Here is a 25,003-nt window from a genome sequence, read left to right as displayed (position 1 = left end):
TCCAAAATTTGAAATTGAAATAATAATAATAATAATCGAAACTCGGCTATTGAGCCAATAATAAATGTAGAAAAGAAAAAGGGACATATGGAAAGGAGTTAAGAGAAACTCTCCACCACTGTATCTAGATACTACCGGTATATACAGTCAGAAAGTGCAACAACTAGGCACAAAACTGACAGAGTAGTGAGGCATTCGACGTCCTGACACCTAGCTTCAACACATATCCGTAGCGCTAACCGACAGCCTTCCAACTCGGAAGGTTCAAGGTTATGGAGAGACCAAAGAGGGTTCCGAGTTGGAAGGCTGTCGGTAAGCGCTACGGATATTTGTTGAAGCTAGGTGTCAGGACGTCGAATGTCTCAGTACTCTGTCAGTTTTGTGCCTAGTTGTTGCACTTTCTGACTGTATAATCTAGTTACAGTGGTGGAGAGTTACTCTTAACTCGTTTCCATATGTCCTTTTACTTTTCTACAATAATAATACGAAGTAGCGAGCTCCGGTGTGGGGAGCAAACCCTTTCTTACAATAATAATAATAATAATATTTGGGTCCCAAGTATCCACGGAAACACACATTCAGTCATATAAGGCACTTGTCAAAAGTATCCGAACGTTTTCGGCCCCTTCTCATCAAGGATTGTACAGGAAATGGATCAAGTTGGAAAGACTAAAACTTATATAGCGTAAAGATAATGAGATAACAACACTGACAAGGTGGAAAATTAGCAAGTTCAGAACGACACAAAACTCTAAGGAAAATAATAATAGTGACAACAACATAATGAGCGAATTAAGTTACATTGTTAACACCTCGACCAGGAGTAAAACCAAACAATTGCAGCGACAACACATTTTCTTTCTGTACGCAAAGTTCAGGATCTCACTTACGGATATACAAAGCTTCTAACACCGCCAAATGCAACGCACATCTACCACGTGACAATATTGAGAAAACATTATCGCTGTACAACTCCCGACAATTGGTATGGGCTGACAGATGTTGCTTGATTGACGAAGTGCGACAAAAACTACCTGTAATAACAAGAAAGACAACAAAGAACATTACAGGAGTTGAGGAGTGAAGTTTCATGCATAAAGATAGGTAGTCATGGGTATCCTCACACTGACCCTGAGAACACCTGCTGGAGATGAGTGATTGCAGATGTACAGTCAACTTCGCCTATAACGACACCCGGTGGGGCATCAGAAAAGTGTCCTTATTCGCGAAGTGTCGTTATACCCGAAGTAACATTATGTGGTACACTTAGATGGGACTTTGCTCTGGGCATGAAAATTCTGTCGTTATTCACGAATTGTCGTTATATCCGCTGCAGTCGTTATTAGCCAAGTTGACTGTACAAACGTATTTGCCGGAGCATAAGCCGCACCACCGCCACCACCACCATTTGTTTTGTCACGTGATACAGACATCGTCACATGGTACAGACATCGGACCCTGTTTACCACTGTGAATTTGGTCATCGGAGTAAAAGCCGCACCACCTTTTTGGGCGTGAATTTAGAGTGTTCAGCGTGTGTCTGACACTCTAGAAAGTACGTCACCCTCTTACCATAATATAGTGTACTTGATATGTACAGTTGATAATATTATACCGTATTTCCCCCATTAAACGTACACGTCTCCAATACTAGTACGTCTCCAATTGTAGTACATGTTGAGCGTGGATCAAAAATATAAAAGGACACGTCTCTAATAATGGTACATGCCGGAATGATGGGATGGGCATCACTGGGGTACAGTTGCCAGGGTCTACCTTGTTTCGTTCTTCTTATCCGTTTATCATCTCTGTGTCTTTCTACACTGTTTCCTACCATGGTTGGATGTATTTACAGCCTAAGGGCGCGTTCAGACTACCGATAAAAAGTGACGGAATGGGAAAGTTTCCAAGGTGATTTGATCACGTGACATTCCTGGCACGCTACCGGCGGAACAGTTTTACTGCCGCGGCTGCTGCGGCAGTAAAACTTTTCCGGCAGTAAACAGAGTGCTCAGGCTGGGAAAAAGGGAAAATCCCTTCTCTGTGCCGCTGTGAGAGCTGCAAAACTTAACGTTAGTTTATCGGTAGTGTGAATGTCCTTCACGGTTTATCGCCATTCACGGTTTGACGGGATTCACGGTAGTCTTGAACGCGCCCTGACAGTATCATTATCACGAGTTGTTTGCCACTCAACTCAGGCAATCAATCTTTCCAGAAACAATAAAAGTACACGTCTCCAATACTAGTACAGTCTCCTATAGTAGTACAGGTCTGAAAACCTTTGAAAAAATAAAAGTACTGTACATTTATTGGGGAAAACACCGTACTTGATAATACACATTATTGTGAAACACTGCAGATTGATTTCCGGTGACTGTTCTTGGGGTGCAGTGGAGACTGTGATGGGTTCTGGGGCATTTTTGACTGGTTCTGGGGCATTTGTGACTAGTTCCAGGGCATTTGTGACTAGTTCTGGGGCATTTGTGTCTGGCCCTGGGGCATTTGTGACTAGTTCTGGGGCACTTGTGACCGGTTCTGGGGGCATTTGTGCCTGTTTCTAGGGCATTTGCGACTAGTTCTGGGGTATTTGTGACTAGTTCTGAGGCATTTGTGCCTGATTCTGGGGCATCTGTGACTGGTTCTGGGGCATTTGTGACTGGTTCTGGGGCATTTGTGACTGGTTCTGGGGCATTTGTGCCTGGTTCTGGGGCATTTGTGCCTGGTTCTGGGGCATTTGTGCCTGTTTCTGGGGCATTTGTGCTTGGTTCTGGGGCATTTGTTCCTGGCTCTGGGGCATTTGTAACTGAATGACTGGTTGCAGGGCTCGTGACTGCTCACAGGGCCCAGATCATTGAGTAAGATCATGTTGAAGAAAGTAATGCTGATCAATTTCTCTGCCCTCTCCTTCTCTCTACCTTGTCGTGTATGCAGCATTGGCTGCTTGTCTACCCAAATCGGATGGAGAATTCAAAATATCACTTCCTCCAAACGTTGAAAAGAGTTGCACAGCCCATGGGACTCAAGGTTGGGAACCCCTTGCAGGCTCCGCTTCAACATGACCGGGCCAGCGAGTATGTGAATTGCATCGCTTGGGAACTTTCACAGGCATATCAACAAGAAAACCCCTTCACGCTGGTGAGTTTGATGTCGAGTCAGTAATACAGTTTGAAACTCTTCCTTTCTAAGTTGGCAAGTTTCCAATCTCTTCTTCCAGAGGGCATTCAGAGAATGATGATATCCTTACGGTAACTGGGTTAATACTTGGCCTTTTCAAATGTGTTGTGGCCATGCAGTATGGTATGCTCTTCCAATTATAATTTTGAGGTCTAGTTCTCAAAAGGGAGACCATAATGAAGACTTATCGGCCCGGTTGAGTATTTGGCAAGGTTTAGCATTGATAGTTGTGCAGACATGCTTGTCGGTCGGAATCCCACTTCTGTCAAATATCATTTGGGTTTTTGATCCTAGTGACGGCCTAATTTTTGTTTTGAAAAGGACGAGAGATCAAAATAGATGGACTCCTTAATTCTATTTTAGCACTGTATTTTTTTCTCGTAACACATTATCCTCGTGTGCTCCGGATAGCAGTCGTGAGTCAGTCAAGTGTCAAGTTGGCAAGAAGCATGTGTTCCTGGTTGGAACAAAGCAACTTCATGCCTATTCCCGCCGAAGTCACAACTTCTGAGTTCACATTATTGAATTTAATTGTAATCATTGTTCAGCACGACATTCCACTGATGAATGAGACAGGAAAATCAAGTTTGGATAACTTTCATGACTTCGTTGACTGCTTGACAGTTTCAAGCAGTTGAAAGTTCTAGAGGCAGTGTACATTCGTATTCGTGATCTCAATCTTTGTGAAGAAACAGAAAATGTCACCGTGGGTGGGTGTGCGTGCGTGTGAATGCTTACGTGCATGTGTGCGTGCGTGTATGTGTGCACACGTGCATGTGTGTGTGTGTGTGTGTGTGCACGTGCGTGTGTGTGCATGTGTGTATACGTGTGTGTGTGTGTGTGTGTGTGTGTGTGAGTTCGTGTGCTAATGCCATCTTCATAATTATAACGCTACAATTTGTTTTCCCATACAGGTGTGCTGTCTGTTGCCCTCCGCCGATAAGTCCCGCTATGACGCTATCAAGAAGGTGACGTGTTGCGGACACCATCCAGGTGAGTACCGTCCACGAGCTTTACCTCTTCTTTTCCACCGCAAATTAATAAACCAAAAAAGGGGAATCAGAGCACCACCCCCATTTCCCTGCAGAAGAATGTAATGTACGCTAGTATTGTGTGGACTGAACTGTTTCATCCTCTGCTTCTTCCCTTGTGGACTCATCAGCGCAGCTCTGAGGAAATGAGGCCGAACCTTAAAACAATGAAAAACTATTTTTGTAAAGCCGGACTTAAGCCCGGCCCGAACGTACCTTGCCAGAGTGCTCAAACTGACGAGTCAGCGAGCTCTGCGTTACGTAAGAAGCAAAGGCACTACCTAACTGCTACAACTTACAACAAGAGCAGGGGAGGAATACTCCATATGCGGACAGAACTCTTTTGTCCTTTGTGGACCCATCAGCGCAGCACAGAGGAAATGAGGCTGAACCTGACAGCAACGACAAATGAATTTGTGTACTGTAGACTATGAGATTTGTATTCCACCCTTTCCAATTGGACCAGCGTAAGCAGTTTGTGACTAGTCCGGCCACAGCAATTTACTACTTTGTGTATGATATTGCGGGTACACACAACCCCTCGTTAGTCAAAACACCAGTTGCCGAGCAAAGAGTTGGTCCGGCCTTGGCGGCCAGACCAACCGGACTGGTTCCACCGGCTTGGGAAGCGGTCTGTGTGTGTGTGTGTGTGTGTGTGTGTGTGTGTGTGTGTGTGTGTGTGTGTGTGTGTGTGTATGCCAGCTAGTTCGGTTGGTGGGTACACTTATGCCTGATTGTGTTGGGTCTGTTGCCAACGGCCCCGACTGCTTGAAGGTGTATTGTTGTACCTGCTACATTTGTTGGTTCCAGGGTTCATTATACTTCCTATTTGAAGTGTACATACCTGTTAACCATGGACTTCTTCTGGCTACACTAACTCTTGTGTAATCAATGGTGCTAGTAAAGCTTCTATCAGATCCACTCTGATTTAGCCACCCACACCAGTAGCAAGTAATACCTTCACTGGGTCAGACGTACAAATACAGTGTATGGTAAGAGGTGCAGTGTATGGTAAGAGGTACAGTGTATGGTAAGAGGTACAGTATATGGTAAGAGGTACAGTATATGGTAAGAGGTACAGTATATGGTAAGAGGTACAGTATATGGTAAGAGGTGCAGTGTATGGTAAGAGGTACAGTATAATTATGGTAAGAGGTACAGTATATGGTAAGAGGTACAGTGTATGGTAAGAGGTGCAGTGTATGGTAAGAGGTGCAGTATATGGTAAGAGGTACAGTGTATGGTAAGAGCGAGGTGCAGTATATGGTAAGAGAAGAGGACCTACTATAAGTCGACAATTTTTATCGGCCCATTCAAATTTCGGCCTCCAGGGCTAAAACCAATTTCGGCCGCATCAAATTTTCGACCTGCACTACTGCCGCCTGTATATACTATGACCGTCACACTGAACCTTGCAAAACAAAATTTCGGCCGCAACAAATTTTCGGCCGCAACAAATTTTCGGCTGATTATGACCAGGCCAAAAGTAGCCGAAAATAAATATGCGCCGAATATTGGTTGACTTGCAGTACAAGTAAGTTAGTTACTATGGTTACTAGTTACGACTAAAAGTCCACCAAGCTAACGAGATACATTCAGATAACGCGAAAACAAGGCACAAAACAAACAAGGACAAGTCCTCGGTGGACTGTTAGTCATAACTAGTAACTTATAGGTCCTTTTCTCTTTACATTATTACGGTCGCCTCCCTGCGCTTAGTGACCGGACCCAGAATTCAGTACGAGCGGCGACTGGATTGACGTGTGGCCTCATGACGAGCCCAGCACAACCCAGTGACCAACCAGTATAGCTGGCTTGGTGGCTTGGTCCAAGTTCAACCCCACGCGACCAGCAGGCAAGGACGGCTAGCTTCACGTTGTGAGTAGTCATTCAAATCTGAGCTCAAAGTAAAACCAAGAGTGAGAGCGGAGACCGAGTCTCGACTGAAGTAAAAGTGAGAATGACAGCTTGAACTACAGTGTACCATGAGGAAAAACAAAGACCACGATGGCAGGTTCAGCGGAGTTGCGCAGAACAAGAGCAAATGCACGAAAATGTTTGTGAGTGAAAAATACGTTTTTTGCACTCTTTCGCTACGCTCAGCCGTGAAAAAAACAGAACTTCTTTTACAGCGCGTTTTAGAGATATGGCGTGATCATTACTAAGAATGGTACGAGGTAATTCCAGGAAATACTAGAACAGGTAAAACCGGAATATGCGCTGCAAGTCAGCAGGAAAGCAGAATACACGTACGGTGATTATTCGAGAAGAATGAGAGAGAAAGACATGGAGAGAAGAAAGACCAAATTTGGACGTGGGGAGCCCGCTCACCCACGTCAGAGTACAATATGTGAACATGAGGGTCACGTTGGCCTGGGGAGCCCGCTCACCCAATGTGCCATAGTTCAGTGGCTTCTAAAGCAGGATTCACAGACGCTTTTTTGCGATGCGACGTGATCTGCGACGGGCGCGTGCGATGGACTTAAAGGCCGATTCACAATACAACTTTCTGCGACGCGACATGCGACTTGCGACACATGCGACGAGCTGCGACAGCGACACATGGTTCACAATATTTTTCATGTTTGCGACATCCTCATGCACAAGTAGTACTATGCACGTGCAGTGCACGTGCATAGTACTACTTGTGCATGAGGATGTCGCAAACATGAAGAATATTGTGAACCGTATGTCGCTGCCGCAGCTCGTCGCAAGTGTCCCAAGTCACATGTCGCATCGCAAGAAGTTGTATTGTGAATCGGCCTTTAAAAGTTCTGCTGCATCCCTGGTGGGCTTTCCCCAAGTTTTTCGCCCCCTTCGGCTTTTCGCTAAGCTCAAAAATACATCAGATCCGGCTGCAAAATCAGCTGATTGTTTGATAATCGGCTGCATATTTGGAATATACTGGAAAGTCGGCTAAAAGAATTGGTTGATATATTGGTTTCAAAATTGGTGAGATATTGGAAGATTTTGTATATTTTCGGCGATTCTTAAAGGAACCCTCCAAAATCGGCGAAAAGCTTAGCGATTGTTCAATAAGTCTCGTTTTCGGCCGGCCGATTTGGGGATTTTACTATTTTACGATCTTCCTAATGGCTAATGTTTGTTTGAGAGGAGGACAAAGGACACGAGTCATACGACCTCAACGCATTAGTACTAATGTACTACAAGTACTTAAATAGAGAGCTGGAGCGGTCATGGTTGCAGCAACATCATTCGTTCGTAAACGCACTTTGGAACAATATTTTGTAGATTTTTGGCGATTCTCAAAAGAACCCTCCAAAATTGGCGAAAGGCTTAGCGCTTTTTCGATAAGTCTCGTTTTCGGCGAATTTTTCCGCCGGCCAATTTGGGGAAAGCCTATTCCCTGGTCTTGCTTGCGTGATACTCTGACCTCTTGCGCGGTGACGGTTTTGGTTCTTGCACACGTCTCCTTTCTACTTAGCTCTTGTTATACATTTGTCATGTTCGTCTTGGCTCTTTGCACGAAGCGCCGAGGCATCGTGGAAGCCTGTAGAACGTCGTAGTGACGTGGCTTTGCAGAAAGCCTGGAGATATATTTCTAGAAAGCGAAATACTTTCAGGAAACTTACAACGCGAGAACCCACCTACCCAGGATCCGGACTTGGTTCACATGCTGTGTCATGCCAAGAAGGCATGTCACCTACGTGGGAAAGCGCGTGTCGCTCAACCTACATGCTAAGCACGTGGGACAAGACACTGGCCAAACCACATTGTATCAAAAGGACGTGCCAGCTCAGCACACAGCTGCTCACTACCAGTATGTAGATCCTGCTGTCACAGGACTATCAGGCAGCAGTCGTCAGTGACATTATTACCGTAACTATTCCACTAATTACTCTGTAGGGCCGCTTCGTAACAACGAACACAAGGCAATAATTTATTTTCGAATTGTGGTAGATGACCACGCCAAGGGCAGATTTTCTTCAAATAATAATATTATGCAAAACCAAACAATTTCTCAATGTGTGAAGACTCAACTGCAGCCATCCATTATAACCACACAGCCTCCAAGTTCTTCTTCTTTTTCTTTCTCCCCTCTAGCTCTATTACCGCCATGGCTGGCTATCGCCGACATCACCATTTCATTGGCTAGTGCCACGTGATTGTGAATAAATAATAAAATAATAATAAAAGCGCTGTCTTGTCTACACCAATACCTGAAAAATGAGGGAATGAAATCATCAAAATTTTTCGGGCAAGCAGCCCATCTTCAGGAAGGAGAATATACAGTAGAATCTCATTGGGAAGAACACTGCATGATAAGACAAATGTTTGCCTAAGAGGAACTAGTATTCGTAACTGTATTAGATAAAAACCTGTGTATTCACTGGGTAAAACATAATATGGATAAGAAGAACTCCCGCTATTGCGAACAAATATCAATGGTCCCTTGATGTTCGTCCTGAAGAAGTTTGACGGCACTAATACACCTTTACACGAATGGACAACAGAATCCTCTTGTCGATTCACACGCAGACACCCGCTGTGTGGTGCCTGTGGGTAGATCTCTAGCAGTGAGATCACACTCAGCACTAGTATCGCAGAGGCTTTCTGGAAGTGGAAGTGGGCAGGAGAATCCGAGAGAGGAAAACACACCCGCAACCCCGTTTGAGAAATACAATACAGGCTTTTTTTTTTTTTGCTGCTCATTCTTGCAGATTGACGAGTGAAAATGTATGCATTTTATGATGTAAAAGCCGTGCACGAACACTGCAATGGCTAATGGCCGTGATCTCTGGTGCATAGTCTCATTTGTTCTTTGCAAATAATTTCTTGGTGGTGGTGGTATGTGTGTGTGTGTGTGTGTGCGTGCGTGCGTGCGTGCGTGCGTGTGTGTGATCTTCTATTCAGTCCCATCCCAGTGCATCACATCTAAGAAATTAGCACCCAATGCAAGACTTATGTCGATTGTCACCAAGATAGCCATGCAGATCAATGTCAAAATGGGCGGAGAGCTCTGGTGCCACGCGGCGGCGCAAAGTGCATTCGACAGTACCATGACCATCGGGCTCGACGTCTTCCACCAGAGGGGCCAGAGCTCCGTTGGTGCCTTCGTGGCGTCTCTCAACAAGACTAATTCCAGGTAAGCCCGGTGCCTCCCACCCCCTGGCCTCCCCGTGGAGACTCGTGCTGGGTTGATTGCCTCTCAACCTAGGTGATACAATGATTCAGTTAGCGGGGAACCCGTCGACCCGCTTCTACTGCTAGGATGTCAATGTTGTAAGGGGGTCGGTTACTATGGGTTACTGGTCAAATCCCGCCACACTCCCAGCTCCTTGCCCAAGACAATTGGAGTATTCCACACGACAGCAAGGGCAAGTATTCATACTACTGTATTCTTGATCTCTCTCCCCGCCGCCTCAGGTACTTTTCGCGAGCTATGATCCATGAACAGAGGCAAGAGAATATGGATCAGCTGGAAAGTCCTACTGCAGGTATGTACACTTCCCTCATCTACATATGCGCTGTTGTACTCCTTAGCCACCCCACACAGGCAGGACAACACTGCGCTGCTCACTGAAATCCAGTTGCGACACTTAAGTGCGCGCCGGGCGTTGCGCGGCCCTAGACCTGCGAACACTGGGCTGCGAAATGGTACAAGGCGCAATCCTGAGTGATGCAGCTTTTTAATTTTTTTTAATTTTTTTTCTGATGTCGCCGTCCTGGGTGAACATTTGGAAACAATCGGTCCACGTGGTGTCGGCGAGGACTTTGTGTTTTGCGAGAGTTAGAGGTATACAGTCAACTTTGCGTATAACGACACTCGGCGGCGGGGCATCAAAACAGTTTCCTTATTCGCGAAGTGTCCTTATACCCGAAGTCTCATTATATGTATTACAGTTGGAAGGGACTTTGCTCTGGGCATAGAAATGCTGTCGTTCGTTATATCCGCAGTTGTTATTAGCGAAGTTGATTGTACTGAAGAAGATAACAAGGCTGCAATGACGCTTAAAAGTTCTGAAAAAAACTCCCACAAGGCCGTACAGAAAGGAAGGTACCAGTTGACCCCTGGACACAGCATTCCTGGGTACTGTCCACCCACCTCGCACTAAAACTATCCAACTCCACTTAGGAGGCCGAAAGAAGCACACAGCGGCTAGTATTGACACTGCATGTGGACTTGTTCTTGCTGTGGTGGTCTTGTGCTGTGGTGGTCTTGTGCTGTGGTGGTCTTGTGCTGTGGTGGTCTTGTTCTGTGCTGGTCTTGTGCTGTGGTGGTCTTGTGATGTGCTGGTCTTGTGCTGTGCTGGTCTTGTGGTGTGGCGGTTCAGAAGGGGCATGGTGTGGCGGTTGAGAAGGGGCATGGTGTGCAGTGTTGACTTGTGGTTAACTAGCAGTTTGGATGAGAAAATAGACTGACATGAATTGACTGGTGCTAATATTTACACGCACACACACACACACAGACACACACACACACACACACACACACACACACACACAATCTCTCATATATACCCACAAACATACGTGCACGCGCACACGTTTCGCACACATACGCAACCACGTCAATCTCTCTGCATCCCTTGTAACTGTAATAATCTCTTAGATGCTCTAGGTGCATACTGGAACCAAACTCGAAGCTACCCAAAGAACATAGTCGTCTTCCGCGATGGTGTTGGAGATGGACAGGTAAGGTTGGTTGTGTGTTTGTGCAGCCCAACTCGTGCCAAAGTGACCTCAGATAAACAAATAAGAGCCGTGGAGACAGCAGTTTGAAGGCTATGAGTAAGATTAAACGTGTGGTCATCACCAACCACACATCATCACAAGGAAGTATAATATCGAGTAACCATAACGTTTTCTCGTGACAATCATCAGTGGTTTCCGTCACTAAAAGGCCAGTACCGAATGAAAGAGTATTTATCCAAAGCCTAAGGTGGTATACTATGCTAATCATATTACTACTCAGTATAACTTACTATAGTTACAGTTCGCATGTCGCGCATGGAAGGATCCATAGGCTTAGCACATCTGTTAATGAAATCCGGCAGAAAAGCCGACGAAAGGCACCTCAATATTCCCATAATGTATAGCAGTGAACAACAACTACGCCAGCGCAGCACTTTTTCCACAAGCATCAGCCATCTGCTAAAGAGTGATACGATTTAATTGCCGTGTTATGAGTCACCGTGCCACGAGTGGGAACGCGCACTGCAAGAAGAGGGGAAACGAGTCGGCCAAACAAAGGCCTGGCTTTACACTGCTTCAGGTGGGGGAATGAAGAGTGTATTATCATCTGCGAACATATGGCCTAGCGAAATTTGTGCAAGCTTTTTGTCAAATCTCGACGGAAAAGGAGCTGAAAAACGAAAATTACTTGTTAAGTTGAAGTTGCTATCACTGTACTGGTGCCCAGTGCTGTACGACACCGGTGCAATGTCGTATACTTAGCGACACCGGTGTAATGTCGTATACTTAGCGCTTGCATGTCTGATTGTCAACTACATGCACTCGGAAAAAACTTGGTGTTTTGCGCAACCTCCGAATCGACCGATTTTCGTAGCCTTTTTCGAGGTTACTTATGTCGAACGCCACGAAACTTTGCTTTCCGCAAACTCTCAATTGTTTGAAAAGGTAGTAGAAGTGGCGGTCAGCTTTCCTGCAACTTCATACATGAAAATCGACCTCTTCCCCTTTCCTCTATTACTCAAATAGTTTTCTATCGTACGGCCAGTTTCTGTCCCAGAGACGACAGTTTCGTCCTGCACCAGTTGCTGTGAAATACTAGTGAGTAGTAGCTGGTATCTGCTTTTAGCCTGATGTGTAACACCTTTGCTGGGGAAAGTGTGATGCAAGGATCACAGTCCGGTTCCTGTGGAAGTGGTTCCTTGGCCGTCTCCACTCTAAATGCCCAGATACTGGTCTACATTCGTTAGTACGACGTTGGTTACAGGACAAACCTCATTGGTAGACAATCATCAAAAATCCGCTGATGCCTGAAACGCGTACATTCAAGTTTGGATGGTAGATAATACTAAGAGTATATACCCCCCCCCCCCCCCCTAAAGAGTGCATGGGGTCTCCGACGGCGAAAACTCACATCATATGTCTCAGATACGTTCGTACTAAGTAAAAACAAAGGATAGCGTGCGCGCAATCCGAATATCTGCCATGATCATGCTGAGGATTTGCATACCCGCAGTGAGTTTCTGTCACAGAGTGCTTTTTTATTACTCCGCTACTCGCTAAAAACGGGCTGGACAGTTGAAGCATACAACTGCAATGCTGCACCGCGTGATGTGAGTTTTCCCCGTCGGCGTACCCCATGGAAAGGGTATCAGGAGTTGCACACTCTTCGGGGGTTATATACGTCCTGTTTGATGATCACCTGGCTTAGTTTCTCTCCACCTCTATCCTTATTACATCCCTCCCCAATTTCATTAATTACTGCTTTCTATCTGCATTCGCCACCTTTTCATTGGGCAGATCTGCCCGTTTGGTTTGCGAATTAAAATTAATAATAGCAATGAAAAGTATGAATGCCGCAGACATCACCACGCAACATGACAATTTGTTCAAGGTTTGGTTTTGTGTGTTTCCAAAATCGATTTTCACGTTCCGATCATCAGTGGAAATACGGAACTAAAGAGATCAAGGGAAAAACAAAGGTTAAAAATCCAAAGAAGTGTGACACATGACGGGTAACTTGTGGTAAGTTTTACAAAAAGTGAGAACTAAAATAAAGAGTAAGTGTGACAAACGGGCATGAACAGTGCAGAAACAACTCATGAACACGGGGTGCAAACTCACGAAAATAACCTAAGTGCTAAAACATGGTCCTTGAAGCTGTTTGTATTCGTACGCATAAGCCCGATTTGTGTAAGCAAAAAGAACATGTTTTAGCACTTAGGTTATTTTCGTGAGTTTGCACCCCGTGTTCATGAGTTGTTTCTGCACTGTTCATGCCCGTTTGTCACACTTACTCTTTATTTTAGTTCTCACTTTTTGTAAAACTTACCACAAGTTACCCGTCATGTGTCACACTTCTTTGGATTTTTAACCTTTGTTTTTCCCTTGATCTCTTTAGTTCCGTATTTCCACTGATGATCGGAACGTGAAAATCGATTTTGGAAACACACAAAACCAAACCTTGAACAAATTGTCATGTTGCGTGGTGATGTCTGCGGCATTCATACTTTTCATTGCTATTATTAAACTTTTATCTCCACGTAGATTATTTAATTAAAATTAAGACAAAAAATTGAACCCCCGGCTTGTCTTCTAAGGAGGGTATCTCTGTCTGTATTGGCTTAAGGTCATAAAACATCGCTTGCTCGGAAGCCAATCTTTCCAAAAAAACACAAGGATCCATGTGTGGGATTCAAACGCAGCGTACGGTGTCCTACCAATGAGGTTTAACGCTCGCATGCCCACACGCACGTATGCGCCCACACAGGCATATGGGGCCCTTTCCTTCCTCACTGTGAGGAGAAGGAAAGATATGATTGTTGTTGCCCTGGCAACTAGTCTCGGTGATGTAAAGTAGATGTGATAGGTGAAGTTTGTGAACATTGTCAAGTGTGTTTTGAAATATGATACACATCTACGGCCATAGCGATTTTAAAAGCTGTGTGTTGTGGCGACGTTCTCTCAGACTACATGCACTAGACATGGTTAGCATTTTACCATTCACGCTAAATCCAACGGCAATCGCACCCAATACCCAAAATACCGTCGGTTCGGTATCGTTTTGGGGCTTTTACGACTCCCTTGTTTCAACGATAGAAAGCTCTGTTTAGCGGGAGAACGAAAAGATAAGATTAAAACCAGGGTTACGTCACAAGTCGATCGTTGTGTCAGAAATCGAAGTGCTAACCTCTCTCTCAACACCCAAGAAAAAACAGTACAGGCTGACGGTCATGGTTGGCGTGAATGATAAAATGCTAGCCATCCGGTGCATGGTCACATTGCCATCCCTTGGCATCTGTGCTTCTTTGGTGCACTGTGTACACATGTGTGTGTGTGTGTGTGTGTGTGTGTGTGTGTGTGTGTGTGTGTGTGTGTGTGTGTGCGTGTGTGTGCGTGTGTGTGTGTGTGTGTGTGTCACACTAGTAGCAAGTATTACCTTCACTGGCGGCAGGGGTAACTGCAGTTGGATCCCGGGACGGATACCCTGATGCCGTCAATCCTTTTTCTGCACCTTGTCCTCACCCACTTACTGAGGTGTGGTGAGCCCACAAAGGAAGGTTCAAGGTTATGGAAAGACCAAAGAGGGGAATTGCCTTCCCCTCTTTGGTCTTTCCATAACCTTGAACCTTCCAAGTTGGAAGGCTGTCGGTTAGCGCTACGGAGATGTGTTGAAGCTAGGTGTCAGGACGTCGAAAGTCTCAGTACTCTTGTCAGTTTTGTGCCTAGTTATTGCACTTTCTGACTGTATATAGTATCCAGTTACAGTGATGGATAGTTACTCTTAACTCGTATCCATATGTCCTTTTCCTTTCTACAATAATAATAATAATTAATTTGGGGATCACGAGACATACACAGCATGCATACATGCGGAAGGAGTGTAAATAATTACGACGAAATGAGAATGAAAAGCCAACGGGAATGGGAGAAGCAGTCTCTAAGACCATTCCCGTCACAGAAGGATGCCTCGAAAAAATCCGTATCCCCCATGCGGATTTTGGCACGGAAAATCGTACCCCGGAACCTCTCTAAAATGGCTTCCGTACTTCGTGTGGTAGTTCCGCTTCCCTCCAACCAGGAATCTATTGCTTCAGAAATGCTGTAACATCGTGTGGGCCCCTTGTTTTCTTTTGCGTTTTTCACTTAGCTGGCTTATGTCCGTGACAATGAGTGCGACCAGATCATACGTGGCATAGAACGTACTGTGCCTGAAGGACAGACGTAAGTTGAAGACGTTGTCGTCACTTCGCACTGTGTCTGTATGTAACCGTGGAGCACATCTATTCGATGACGACGTTGGCTATAGAGGATTGTTAATTACAAGACCTTTCCAGAAAGCCTACTTGTCGAAACTGATGAAGGGAAACGAAAGTTGTAATCCGAACAGCTTGCACAATATGTAGTGCATTCAGCCATTTCACTAAAAATCAAGTTAGCACTGAAGGGGTCAATGTGAGCATATCATAAGGAATAGGCTACAAGGAGCCGAAAACCTCATCATCTTTCAGTCTTTACCGGCATAGATGATTTTTGCAAACACATTTTGCTGTTTTGTGACCCGGCACTTCAATAACAGGGGCGTCGGAAGGTAATTAGTGTGGCACGGTCAGCCATCTTAAGTACAACTTACTGGTGGGGTAGGGGACCTGGGGTGGCTGAGGCGAAAAGTTTGGAAAATTAGAGCCCAAATCAGCGCATTTTATTGATTCACGGGGTACTTGGGGCAAATAGTGGTACGGTCAATACCGCAGTGACCATACCGTGTGCGACGCCCCTGAATAAGGATGTGTATGCTGAGATGCTGTGCAATTTTACCATCTCTCCTCTGCAGGGTTGGCGTGTGCTTCGTTGTTGTTCAGAAGCGGATCAACCACCGCTTCTATAGGACGATAGGTCGTTAGGCCAAACTAAAGAAGGTGTGTGGTTCGACTAACATGGACATTTTTTTTACGGGCGGGCGGGCGGATTTTTTTTTTTAAATATATTTTTTAGTACATGTAAATACACTGTATACGCGTATCGAGTAGACTCTACTACCAGCACAAGGCAGCAGTCGTACCACTCACTGCACTGCACTGCAGTACAACTACAAGTCAAGTCCAAAAGGAGCCGCCTGCGTCCGCAGACTCACGCCGCACAGCACGTAGACGTGGACGTGTTCAGTCCACGTACGTCAGTTACACGACAGCCCGCCGAAAAAAAGTTACGGTCGGGCTGAAATTGTACGGTCGGTCGGGTGAGTCGAACCACACACCTTCTTTAGTTTGGCCTTACAAGGAAAACCCATTACCCGGAACAGTCATTGACGATGTCGTTACGCGCGAAAAATGGTATGTACTCTGCATACAACTTGCTACAATGTGTCAACTTACAGCCTGTTTGGGTTCGTTCCTGTCACTTGGGTTGAACCTTTGAACCTTTGAGTTGAACCTTGGTCTGAAAATTGTAGCCTGCAGGCATGGTGACCAGGTGACTGGTGTACGCACGAGCACGTGGCAGCTTGCCCGGCCGTGTTCGATTGGCGGAGAGGACCGAACGCTGCATCGCAGCCCTTTCGGACCAAAACCAGTCGACTCAGCATCCAAAAGACTACAACTTATGGGCCAATTGCCGTCATCCATCCTTTTTATAAGAATGAAATGGCGCTTTTAGTTACACTTTGCATTCAAGTCCCCATCTAGTAGGGCGCAGTTGCAGTTTCGGTGGAAGTGGGCAGTTCGATTGGGAGTAAAGGAGGAAGACTGCTTCCTCGAACCAAGACCATTCGACTCAGCACCCGAAGACTACAACTGGTGAAAAATTGATTTTGGGGTATACGTCCGATTGGAGACCTCACTGAGGAGGGGATATGTTAACCGCTGGAGATCCCACTGAGGAGGGATATGTTAACCATTGGAGACCCCACTGGGGAGGGATATGTTAACCGTTGGCGATCTCACTCACCTGCTCACAATCCTTGGGCACCCTGTAAGAAGGCCATAGGCCTGTTGGGTATACCCAAGTAAAATAATAATACATACTACTACTGCTGCTACTGCTGCTGCTGCTGCTGCTGCTGCTGCTGCTGCTGCTGCTGCTGCTGCTGCTGCTGCTGCTGCTGCTGCTGCTGCTGCTGCTGCTGCTGCTACTACTACTACTACAATATTGGCTGACTTGTGATCAGTTGTTTCCAGCCCTTATATAATATTTTTTACCAACCGTTGTCTCCTTGATTCAATGTGTTCATTGTTTTTTCGGCTGCGCGAAAATCCCACGAACTCGGAAGGGTACCGGGCCAGTATGAACAGGTGACCAAAGTCGAAGGGTACCGGGCCAGTATGAACAGGTGACCAAAGTCGAAGGGTACCGGGCCAGTATGAACAGGTGACCAAAGTCAAAATGCCCGGAGCTTGTCTGTGTTCTGTCTGACAGATTGAAGGCAATAGAGGTTATGCAATAGCCTGATCAGTGGAGATGCCTTGGCAACACTCCGACACAACGACACACTAGCTCAAGCAAAACCGCCAACTCTGCCTGTGTAGCGCTCACATCATGCAAATCAGTTAGTTCACCTCCTTTTGAAACATCATTTGCATACCTGTCGGCAGCTGCTGCTCTGAGGATGCTACGCCTTCTTGCTGGTGGTGCACGGATACGGCGAATGGGGATGGCTTTGTGGTGGGTGTGATCTACTCGCCTCCCACCGCTTTAGGAGCTGCATCTGCACCTTGAACCATACGGTGATAGCGTTCCCACGGCGGATCCTGAAAACTCAGCCTCTAGCCGAGTATCAGGCGAGCCGCGAATGTTTATTTATTTTTTAATGTCACGGTTCGCGCGAGACTCGGCTGGAAGTGTTTTTACTCCGAGTTTCACGCACTAAGCGATCATCAGAAAACAGTGTTCTGATGATCGCTTAGTGCGTGAAACTCGGAGTAAAAACACTTTCTCTGTCCTCCTATTGTTTGACCAGCTCTACCACTCGGTATTGAGCACTCTCTTGGACAGCCTGGAACCTCTCTGTTTTATATTTATTATTATTATTGATTGAAAGCCACAAACCTTCAGACATGTGAATGTGCACATGTTCAGTGTACATGCGTGTGTATAGAGAAGGCAGCACGGAAGCGGCAGTGCATGGTGGTGAGGCCTGGGCAGCTCGTCCGAACGTGGGTCTCAGAGTCCACACTGGGTTTATGCCGAAGGTTGTGTTGTGATGGATGGTGGTGTGCCGACTACACCAGATAGCTCCACTCCAGCAGGTTCATGGACTCAGTTATTGGGATTGTTTGTCTTTTTATTCTTTTTTTTTATTCTTCGAAAAACACGGAATTGAGATAAATATATGATGTCATGCTAGACTAAAGACTATGTGGAAGGTAATACTGCATACCGGTGTAATGATAATTCACATAACACTAGCCATTCATCATGATTGTATTGTGTTTCAAGTCTGTGGTTGTCTTTCTAACTTGCTGCTGCTGCTGTGTCCTTGTCTGACCTACTTACTTAATTAAGCAGCTGCACTTGTGCCTTGATCCTGGACGGTGGCGGCGTTCCTGCGGGTGCAGGGAGCTCATCTCGCATGAACCGTGACATTTATATTTTCTTCTGTCCCTGAATGTTACGCGTGTTGTTGTGTAGGTATGACTTCTTTCTCTGTAGTCAGAGTGTCAACCAAGGCACCGTGACTCCGACCCATTACAACATTATCTTTGATACTTGGAAAGGAGCGAATAATACAGAATTGACGCCGAACCAAATCCAGTCGCACACCTACCTTCAAACACACAATTACTACAATTGGCCGGTAAGGGTGTGTTTGTGTCCGTGTTTGTGTGTGTGTGTGTTTGTGTCCGTGTTTGTGTGTGTTTGTGTGTGTGTGTGTTTGTGTGTGTGTGTGTGTTTGTGTTCGTGTTTGTGTGTGTGTGTGTGTGTTTGTGTGTGTGTGTGTTTGTGTGTGTGTGTGTGTGCGTGTGTGTGTGTGTGTGTGTGTGTGTGTGTGTGTGTAGGTGTGTGTGTGAGTGTGTGTAGGTGTGTGTGTGAGTGTGCGTGTGTGTGTGTGTGTGTGTGTATGTGTGTTGGGGATATCCCTGCATAACGCATACATACTGTTGTTGTGTTCTGGGGTGTGGTGAGTTTGGACTAGCAGAGACTGCAGTGGACTACTGAGGCTTGGGTGTGAAAGTGAAGTGAAGTTTGCATTCCCGCATAACCACCTGCTAGACAATGGTGTTGACTGTCGAGAAACATAACCACCTGCTAGACAATGGTGTTGACTGTTGAGAAACATAACCACCTGCTAGACAATGGTGTTGACTGTTGAGAAACATAACCAGTTTAGCCGAAAATCTAGTACATGCAATCTGTATTGCTGTTTCCACTGTTTCCGAAAGTGCTTTTTTGATTCATTATCTTCTTTGTTTGTGTGTGTGTGTATTTGTGTGTGTGTGTGTGTGTGTATGTGTGTGTGTGTGTGTGTGTGCGTGTGTGTGTGTGTGTTCGTGTATGTGTATGTGTGTGTATGTGTATGTATGTGTATGTGTATGTGTGTGTGTTTGCGTGTTTCTTTCCAGGGTACGATAAGAGTACCAGCACAATGCCAGTATGCTCACAAGCTAGCCTATCTGGTGGGCGAACACACCATCCATTTGCCGAACCCACAACTCGATAACCGTCTATACTACCTCTAATCGGCCTACTCCCACTGTAGCTGTGTCTCCACTGGACTATGGAGAAACAGCCCTGCATGGCAGCTAGCTTATCTGGTAGGCGGAAAATACCGTTGAATTGCCTCTGATCGGCCTGATCACAGTGTGTCTCCACGGAACTATGGATGAACAGCCCTGCATGGCAGTGCACTGCATCATGCGGCAGGTGAAAAAGAGGAACAGACATTTTACTTTTCCATTCAATTCTACTGATACAGTTTAAGTTGCTTTTCACATTTGGAGTTTCTGTAAAACCTTGAATTGAATTCCTAAAGGACCGGTGTTGCTAATCGAAGCACAAGCTGGAATTTTTGAGTTTCACACATACATGCCAACCTGGAGGGTTGAGTTCCCTGGACGACGAAACTGAATTCCCTTGATTTTGACCGTTTTTCCCTAATGATTGTCTCTAGAAAACTTGTTAGGAAATTTTATTATCCATCTTTTGTTTTTGTTGATTACTACATCCAATGTCCGCGTCGCTGATTCTGCTGATTGCCATAATAAAGTTATTGTCTGTGCGCCGCTTATTCGTAAACCTCAAGAGGAGATACTCTGCACCTCAGGTAGAATGCTTGAACACAGATATTGGGAAGCGCTTTATTTGTCGTACAATAGCACACAACCTTAAATTCCTCACACAATGTTTAGAGCATGGTGTTGGGCCACAATCGATACGGAACCGCGTCAACAAGGCGCAGGCATATCACTCCCTCAACCTAGAGAGAGAGAGAGAGAGTCTTCATTTTAGAAGATGATATTGGCCGTGAGTAGCTCTCAGCAATGTCAAGTCCCAGTTTAAGCAGGATTCACAGAAGCTTTTTTGCGATGCGACACGCGACGCAACAGGCGCGAAACCGGGAAACCCCAAATCGCAGCCATCTTGCACCCCACGCAACTGCCGCAACTGGGCCATCGTGGAAGTTGAGCTTGGCTCAACATTTGCGATGCGACAAGCGATTTGGCATACGATTTTGACCTTTTCTACAGCAAAGTTGTACAAAGGTTTAAGACTTGCCTATAAATTTGTACAAGTTGTACCAAACCACGCGAATACCGTGGTGACGTACCCACCTGCATTGAACTTCGCGCCAAATCAGCAAGGCGTTGTCGCATTACTGACTTCTTCTGTGAATGGTATTTCGCGAGTTCGCATCGCACGCGTCCGTGGCAGATCACGTCGCATCGCGTGTCGCATCACAAAAAAGCTTCTGTGAATCCCGCTTAAGACGTTAATATGCTCAGGCCGTTTCATTTCTCTCCCCGCGAAACCGGAAAATCCCCATATCGCACCCATCTCGCAGCCCATGCAACAGGGCCGCAACAAGGCCATCGCAGCAGGCAGAAGTTGAGCTTGGCTCAAGTTTTGCGATGTGGCAAGCGATTTGGCGTACGATTTTGACCTTTTCTACAGCAAAGTGGTACAAAGGTTCAAGAGTTGCCTGTAAATTTGTACAAGTTGTACCTAACCACGCGAATACCATGGTGACGTACCCACCTGCATTGGACTTCACGCCAAATCAAAAAGGTGTTGTCGCATCGCTGACTTCTTCTGTGAATGGTAATTCACGAGTTTGCATCGCACGCGTCCATCGCAGATCGCGTCGCATCGCCCATCGCATCGAAAAAAAGCTTCTGTGAATCCCGCTTTAGATTTCTTAGGTTTCTCGAACCTCCTATCACAAAATGACAACACGCAACATATACGACTTATCACTAAACATCGAAAGAACTTAAATTGCCTTTAATAGGAAGAAGCTGTTCGGGTCTTTTTCAATTGAGCATAGTACGATTATTAATCTGGCTATTGTAAAACTGAGCAACATTGAGAAGGAGCTCCTCGATCTGTAGAGGCATCGATTTCGGTATTCTCTAACGTCACTTAACCCTTTTAAAGAATTCGAGCTTTTCTACAATAGGTTAGCCGAATTTGAATCGTGCTCAGATACACAGAAGTCGCTGTGCGCTTGTAAGTTACGCTCCATACATGATAGCGGAGGAACATGCCACACAACAGCCGGGCCGCAAGTCATTCTCGTTAACGCGGGAACACATGAAGTCTCTCCGCGATCTCAGAACACGTAAGGACATCATTACAAAACCGGACAAGGGTAGAGCTACTGTAATTATCACAAAGGATCAATATCACACGAAGATGGCTGCAAATATATTTATTGCTCGCCCCTGTATAAACCTAATCGTGTATTATTAATTCAACATCTCCTGGCTCGTCAGAAGACTGCCAATATGTATGAGAAGTCGGGTGGTAGCCAACCACGGCGAACTGAATAATAAGGAGAGAAACAAAGAGAGTGCTGCAAGGGGAGGCATGACGAAAATGGTGAGATTATTTAGGTGTACGTAATCTTATTGAGCGTGCTAGCCTACTGCCAGGCGCATTTGCTCACCCAGTAAGCTTCAGGAAGAGCTAGCTTTCCTGAGACAAGATTTTGTTAAGAATGGTTACCCCGTACAACTCTTGAACAAACTATTCAATGAGCCTGTTGTCAATGCCATGGAACAGCCTTTCGGGTCCAATCCGTGGCGAGTATTTTTGAGACTCCCATGGAAGGGTCAAGTATCACTAGATGCAGCCCGAGAAGTTAAAGAAATCGTCAAACTTACTCCGCTACCTCCTTTACGCCAGTGTTCACTACAGCGCGTGCGTTCACGGTGAAGAAGGACGTTCTTCCTACCCAACTAATTACCCATGTAATCTACCGTTTTGAATGTCGGCATTGTGTTCGCCGATATGTAGGTAGAACCCTTCAGCACCTGAACGCACGTGTTAAACAACATGTACCGCTCTATCTATTATCAGACAGTGCTAGTGCCCTACGGCCTAGACGAGACCGACCAACCAAGTTACTAAGCCCTTGAAGGAGGCTCACATCCGACAGACGACTCGGTGCCTACTTTTACCCGAGGAGACTACACGATTAACAGACAGCCCAGATGCTAACCAGTCCGAGACACATCGACAGCAGCATGACTCGATCAACAGTGATTCAACACGAATGATTTCTACCAATGGACATGGACCCGAAGCAGCAACCCACGTGACAACAGTATTGACGGAGGATGAGGACCGGCAGACCACAGACGGTGAAGGTACTGGCAGTGATGGAGAGCAGGACGAGGATGTTGAGGCCGGCAGTGGACAGATGGAAAGTGAGGGTGATGATACTAGAAAGAGATCCGCAATAAAGAAACACCTGTTGTCCAACAGTCAGAGCCGTTCAGTTTATGATGACTCTTGTTTCACGGTTTTGTGCCGTGCTCGTAGGTTTAGTGAACTTAAAGTATTGGAAGCTGTTTTCATTCGCAAACAGAACCCCAATCTATGCATCCAGAAAGAAAATTAATGTCACTGAACTTAGACTATTCTCTTAACATTCACACACACATACACCTACCCACATACCCATGCGCGTACTCCTTATCGTGTTCAACTGCCTTCATAACCGTCATACTCCGACGGTCCAACCGATGTCAACCTCACCCTGCGAATAATGAGCTCATCTCTCCCGTAGCTTGTATTTCATTTGTTTTAAAATATTTTGATCCCACCTTCCAACCCGGCAAATACAGTAAAACCTGTCAAGGCGACCACTCGGATAAGGCGACCACTCGAATAAGGCGACCACCTGTCCCAGAAGACCACTGCAACCAGAACCAAGGGATGTTATTTCCAGTCAATTGACCTTGGATAAGGAGACCACCTGGTAACGGTGACCACGTGTTTAAGGTCCCTTGAGAGGTCGTCTTAGACAGCTTTCACTGTATTTAGATTTTGATAAAAACGATTCAAAGCCTCTCAATTATTTTCTAATACTTGAAGTAGAAATATAAGAATATAAAAATAATAATAATATACTTTCACACAAAACTAGCTCGGTGCAGCACTGATCACGGCAGGGGAACACGACCCTCCACCATGGCCAACTCACGAAGCATGTGAACTGGACGGTGACCGAGCAGGCGAGCACCCCGGACACACAATACAGCGGAACGTAGCAGCTCTCCCGTAGCTGCTCCTCTCCTTCCATCATGACCGAACATCAACTACAGTGTGTAGATCAATTTTGTTCAATTATCAGAGCAATATCCAACCCGGGAGCCTGCGCAGTCATGGCTGCTAAAATCCAGACGTCATGACTTTGTAACATGCATAAGGTACATGACTTTTTACATGTACGCGGAGTTTTGCGGACTACCCGTCACTAGAGAGGTTAAGATGCACGTTATTTCCGACGTGACGCGCAATTTCACGTCGAACTTGGCGTAAAACTCCAAATTTCGACGTGAGCAGCAGGTCACTCGCGTTGGTTTTTCGACGTGCGAGCAAATAACGCGAGCTGAACTTTCGCGTCACGTCGGAAATAACGTGCATCTTAACCTCTCTACTATCTCGTCCGCACCGCGCCGGGATACTTGATAAAGGCTGATTCACTCGCATCTTCTGCTACATGTATTGTACTGCATCAGTGTGAGAAAGAACTTTGAAAAAGACACCTGGTGCACGTATCAGGCCTGGTGCGAAGCGACGGTCGAATACGAGTGGTGAAGGTAGATGCATTTTATTCGATTTCAGAAAAGCTGAAATTGGACCGTATGCGTGTTAAAACAAAATGGCGTCACGATTTATTGAAAGTGGTATAGTTGGTGGTACGAGTGTTCAAACCCATTTGAACTTCATACTGTTCGTCTTCTTTTTGACATGCTCTCTTTCCATCGTCCTTAGCTTTTGTTTGTTGAGAGCTGTTTTGGCTTTCTCCTATACCTCTGGGGGATGCCAAGTGATGGTTTTGAGAGGCTGGTGATGGCTGTGAGCGAGAGTTTGCCGATCGGCGTCGTCCTCGCTATAGCGATGAAAATACTAGTTACTGCGCACCTGGCAGATATCACAACACGTCGGAGCGTCCAGGAGAAAAGGAATCTTGGGTTTTCACTGGAATCTAGTTCCTCCAGCATCGTGTAGCCTACCGTCGGTGAAAGGCGGTCCAGAAAGGTCGAACCTGGTCTTCTGCAGCATCTCGCAGTCCTGCGAGGCACACTGAATTCGCCTGTCATGTATTCTACAAATAAAAATCACGAAGTAGTGGACTTTACAGTGATGAGTCTATCCTGTATGCTGCAAAAGACGCAGGAAATGTGACTGGTGTCCGTACACTGGACGCCAATATCATCCCAGTCTTCTCCTGCAGGATCTGTTTGACATTGACATACCGGTATGCAGTGGGTCGACATTCGCCTGGTTTGGCAGCTATCTGCCTGGCTGGATGTAGCAGGCTTGCATTGGCGCGTCGTCCAGTCCGACATTTTCTTGTAACTGTGGAGTACCGGCAGGGTTTGAGAGGTTGCTCGTGCTGTGAACACATCTCTACTGCCTGTCTCGTCCTGGAAGTGCCGTCTCGCCGCTTCCTTGCTCTACAGTCACGCCGTTATTTC

General features: G+C 45.9%; 2 protein-coding genes across 2 annotated transcripts in view; one reads left to right on the top strand and one right to left on the bottom strand.

The window, feature by feature from the left end:
* LOC135820953 (death-associated protein kinase dapk-1-like) overlaps positions 1-25,003 on the bottom strand; it is a 311,375-nt gene that overhangs the window by 202,808 nt on the left and 83,564 nt on the right. The window lies entirely within an intron of this gene.
* On the top strand, positions 4,093-19,721 carry LOC135821236 (piwi-like protein 1). Its single transcript, XM_065334297.1, has 9 exons — positions 4,093-4,167; positions 9,081-9,312; positions 9,594-9,664; positions 10,780-10,862; positions 15,010-15,083; positions 15,694-15,758; positions 16,126-16,192; positions 18,486-18,651; positions 19,418-19,721. The coding sequence occupies exons 2-9, from the start codon at positions 9,131-9,133 to the stop codon at positions 19,532-19,534; spliced, it is 825 nt and encodes a 274-aa protein (XP_065190369.1). The 5' UTR covers positions 4,093-4,167; positions 9,081-9,130; the 3' UTR covers positions 19,535-19,721.

This window comes from Sycon ciliatum, chromosome 7 (genome assembly GCF_964019385.1).
Source record: "Sycon ciliatum chromosome 7, ocSycCili1.1, whole genome shotgun sequence".
Classification (NCBI taxonomy): domain Eukaryota; kingdom Metazoa; phylum Porifera; class Calcarea; order Leucosolenida; family Sycettidae; genus Sycon; species Sycon ciliatum.
The sequence above is the reverse complement of the archived record's forward strand: the minus strand, read 5'-3'. Positions and strand labels throughout refer to the sequence as shown.